General features: G+C 63.5%; 1 protein-coding gene across 1 annotated transcript in view; it reads left to right on the top strand.

Moving 5' to 3' along the window:
* The first annotated feature begins 1,451 nt into the window (after nucleotides 1-1,451).
* Nucleotides 1,452-3,158, top strand: part of VTN (vitronectin) — a 3,466-nt gene continuing 1,759 nt past the window's right edge. The window contains exons 1-4 of the mRNA XM_009278296.2: nucleotides 1,452-1,527; nucleotides 2,012-2,131; nucleotides 2,454-2,771; nucleotides 2,878-3,021. Of these exons, the coding sequence (XP_009276571.1) occupies nucleotides 1,467-1,527; nucleotides 2,012-2,131; nucleotides 2,454-2,771; nucleotides 2,878-3,021 (643 nt within the window). The 5' untranslated portion in view covers nucleotides 1,452-1,466. The remainder of the gene's footprint in view (nucleotides 1,528-2,011; nucleotides 2,132-2,453; nucleotides 2,772-2,877; nucleotides 3,022-3,158) is intronic.

Raw genomic sequence — 3,158 nt, 5'->3', positions numbered from 1 at the left:
GGTGGGCGGGAGCCTGGAGCAGCAGGAGGGAGCTTTGTCTCAGCCGATCAGCAAAAGCAGCTCAGACACTGTCCAGCCCTTCTCCCCCGAGCCTTCCCGCAAGCCTGTGCCCTCTCAGGGCGCTTGTCCCCCAGGCTCGGTTCAACAGGGATGGGATGAAGCTTTAGTGCAACACTGGGCTGGTGCTTGCACCCGGGGATGACGCCAGCCCCAGCATAGCTGAGGCCAGGGAGCAAGGAGGGGGTTGACGGGGCTGCAGGAGCAGTCCTGCCCCAACAGCCCATGTCTGGTGACTGCCCTCATCTCACCAGGGCTTTCCAGGTGGAAATGCCTTTCTCGACACCAAATCAAAGCTCTTTCTAGCAAGGGTGGGAGCAGCCGAGGCCAGGAACTGCCTGTGTCCGAGCTGGCAGAAGCGAGGCCCCTGGAGAAGCGGGCACCCTGCTCAGCTTCTTCTCTCCCCAAATCTTCCATCGCTTATTAAAGCGCAGAGCTGCACTGCTCCTGCCCCAGGGCTGGGACGGACTCCACGGGGCTCCTGCCCCAGCAGTGCCGCGGCAGCGGAGGCAGCCGGAGGCAGTATCTCTGTAGCCTCGTGTGCATTTGCTCCTTGCCCCTGATTAAATAAACATCCCGGAGTTATCAGGAGCTGCTGAAAGAGCTGAGTCAACATTAATTAGTAACCGAAAAGGTTGGTTTGAAAGGGAATGATGGGAGCAAAATACACAGGCTTTTGTTTGCCTACTGCAGTGAAAGTGCAGAGGGTTCCCGCTTTCCCTCCCTCCCTCCCGGCCGCTCACCTCTGGCCCCTGGTCCCTGTGCACAGAGGTGGCACCTGCCCCATCCCGAGCTGCCGTGCCTTGGGACTCCCCAGGTCTGCTCCCAGCCTTGGTGACATTGAGAAAGCTGAAATCCCAAGAGCAAGTCCTCCAAAAGTGACATTTTGGCCAAGCGTAAGCCCAGGGCTTTTCCCTTTGCCCTCTGAGCACCGCTCCCTTGTCCCCTCTCGTTAGGGTTTTTGCCTTGCAGAGACCGGACTGGGAAACGGCCTCCCCTTGAGACGGAGGCTGGGAGCTTTCATACCATGAGGTTCGCTATGAAATAAGTGTGGCAGGACCTCAAAACTGGTTCCTGGCTCTGGCCTGCTGTCCCCCCCACTCTCTGAACCAGTGCCCAACCCGCAACCCGGCCGGGAAGGCGCTGGCAGCAAAGGCACGGCCAGCGGCTCTCGGAGCTGTCTGCACACATGGGGAGCCCTGTTCCCCCAAAATCCACCCAGCTCGGCGTGTGCTGCGCGGGATGCTGGGTGGGAGAGCGTCTCTGCCCCTTTCCCCTCTGCTCTGACCTTGGCCTGTTTATTTTCTCCTGCTGGGGCAGGCTGAGCAAACAGTGGATGCCGGGGCCCCGGCTGCAGCCGCGCTCCAGCCCGCACAGTCACAGGAGGGCTGCGCTCCCGGCCGCCCAGGATGAGGCTGCTCTTCCCTGCCCTCGTGCTGGCCCTGCTTGCCACCACCCGTGCTGCTGAAGGTGAGTCGGAGCCGGCCAGCCCCGCGCCGGGTGCCTCCCGCTTGCAGCCAGGGTGGGAATGGAGCGAGTGCGTCTCCTGGGCTGATGGAGGAGCTGGGGAACACAGGCAGGGTGAGGAGGGGACCAGGTGGTGGCCATGGCCGCTGGCCACGCTGGCTACACCTCGCAGCATGGGGAGAAGGCAAGCAGGCAGCACGCGGGTATCAGTGGTGCCTGGGCAAATCCCTGGCCATCCTACAGCTGGACTGCCACCGTGGAGCTGGGACCCTGGCACAGCCTGGTCCGTGGCTCCCATCCCAGCGGGGTGGGAGCGGGGAGAGGTGCTGCTGTAGCCCTGGGGATGGGGGTACCTATGGAGAGGTGGGGTCCCCCCATCTGGGCCGTGCCCGTGTTTGCTTTCACCCCTAGGGCTGGGGGGGGGGAGGCGCCAGCTCCGCTGCCCACCCCGCATTACTCCTCCTGCGCTGACCGTCGGCTCTTGCAGACTCCTGCGTGGGCCGCTGTGATGATGGCTTTGATGCGCAGCACAAGTGCCAGTGCGACACCCTCTGTGTGTACTACCAGAGCTGCTGCAGCGACTACTCCACCGTCTGCAAAGCCAAAGGTACCGGCCCCGCGGCCGCCCTCCCAGCCGGGACAGGGGCGACTGGGGTGGCTGCGGGTGCTTGACACCACGGGGGCTCGGAGGGGTCCGTGCTGGGTCAGCTCTGCATGCACCTATGTCCGTAGGGTGAAGTCAGTGCCAGGATTTGGTGCTCAGGGTGCTGCAGCACCAGGGGTTTTCGGCAACCAGCTCACTGCTACCCGCAGCATGGGGCCCTGGGGGTCCGTGCAAATCCGTATTGCCTGGGAGCAAGCGGCTCCTGCACCCAGACCCCATGGGAGACGCCCAGGGCTCCTGGGTACCAACCTGTTCCCTCCCGCAGTGACCCGGGGAGACGTGTTCGCCTTGCCAGAGGACGACTACCTCGACTACAACCTCACCGTTGACTTCAGCACGGTGGAGGGCACCGAGGCAGCCCCCACAGAACTGCCCACGTCCCTGTTGCCGGCGCAACCCACGTGGGAGACCAAGCCAAGCCCTGAGGAGACGCTGATGGAGGTGCCTGTGGAGGAGGTACCCAGCACTGCGCTGGATGGGTTCGGGGCGCAGGACCCCATGGAAGAGCCCGAGGAGCTGTGTAGCAGGAAACCTTTTGATGCCTTCACCGATCTGAAGAACGGTTCCCTTTATGCTTTCCGAGGTACCTTGGGGACCTTTCCCAGGCACATGGGACACGCTGCTGCGCCGTCACCCTGCGCCGGTGGCTGCAGTCCCTCTTGCTGTTCCCACCTCTCCTCTCTCCCCAGGGAAGTACTTCTACGAGCTGGATGAGACGAGCGTGCGGCCCGGCTACCCCAAGCTCATCAGTGACATCTGGGGCATCGAGGGCCCCATTGATGCAGCCTTCACCCGCATCAACTGCCAGGGCAAGACTTACCTGTTCAAGGTGGGCAGGAGCCTGCCTGCAGGGCTGGGAGTGCTCCCGGGGCGGCCGGCACGGCTCCCCAACCCACCCTGGCACCCTCCACCAACCATGCACGCAGTGGCTGCCAGATATCCCCAAATCCCTGCGGCTGTCTGGGCCCCC

Source organism: Aptenodytes forsteri, unplaced genomic scaffold (assembly GCF_000699145.1).
Source record: "Aptenodytes forsteri isolate BGI_AS27 unplaced genomic scaffold, ASM69914v1 Scaffold66, whole genome shotgun sequence".
Lineage (NCBI taxonomy): Eukaryota > Metazoa > Chordata > Aves > Sphenisciformes > Spheniscidae > Aptenodytes > Aptenodytes forsteri.
This window is presented reverse-complemented; position numbering and strand designations above follow the sequence as displayed.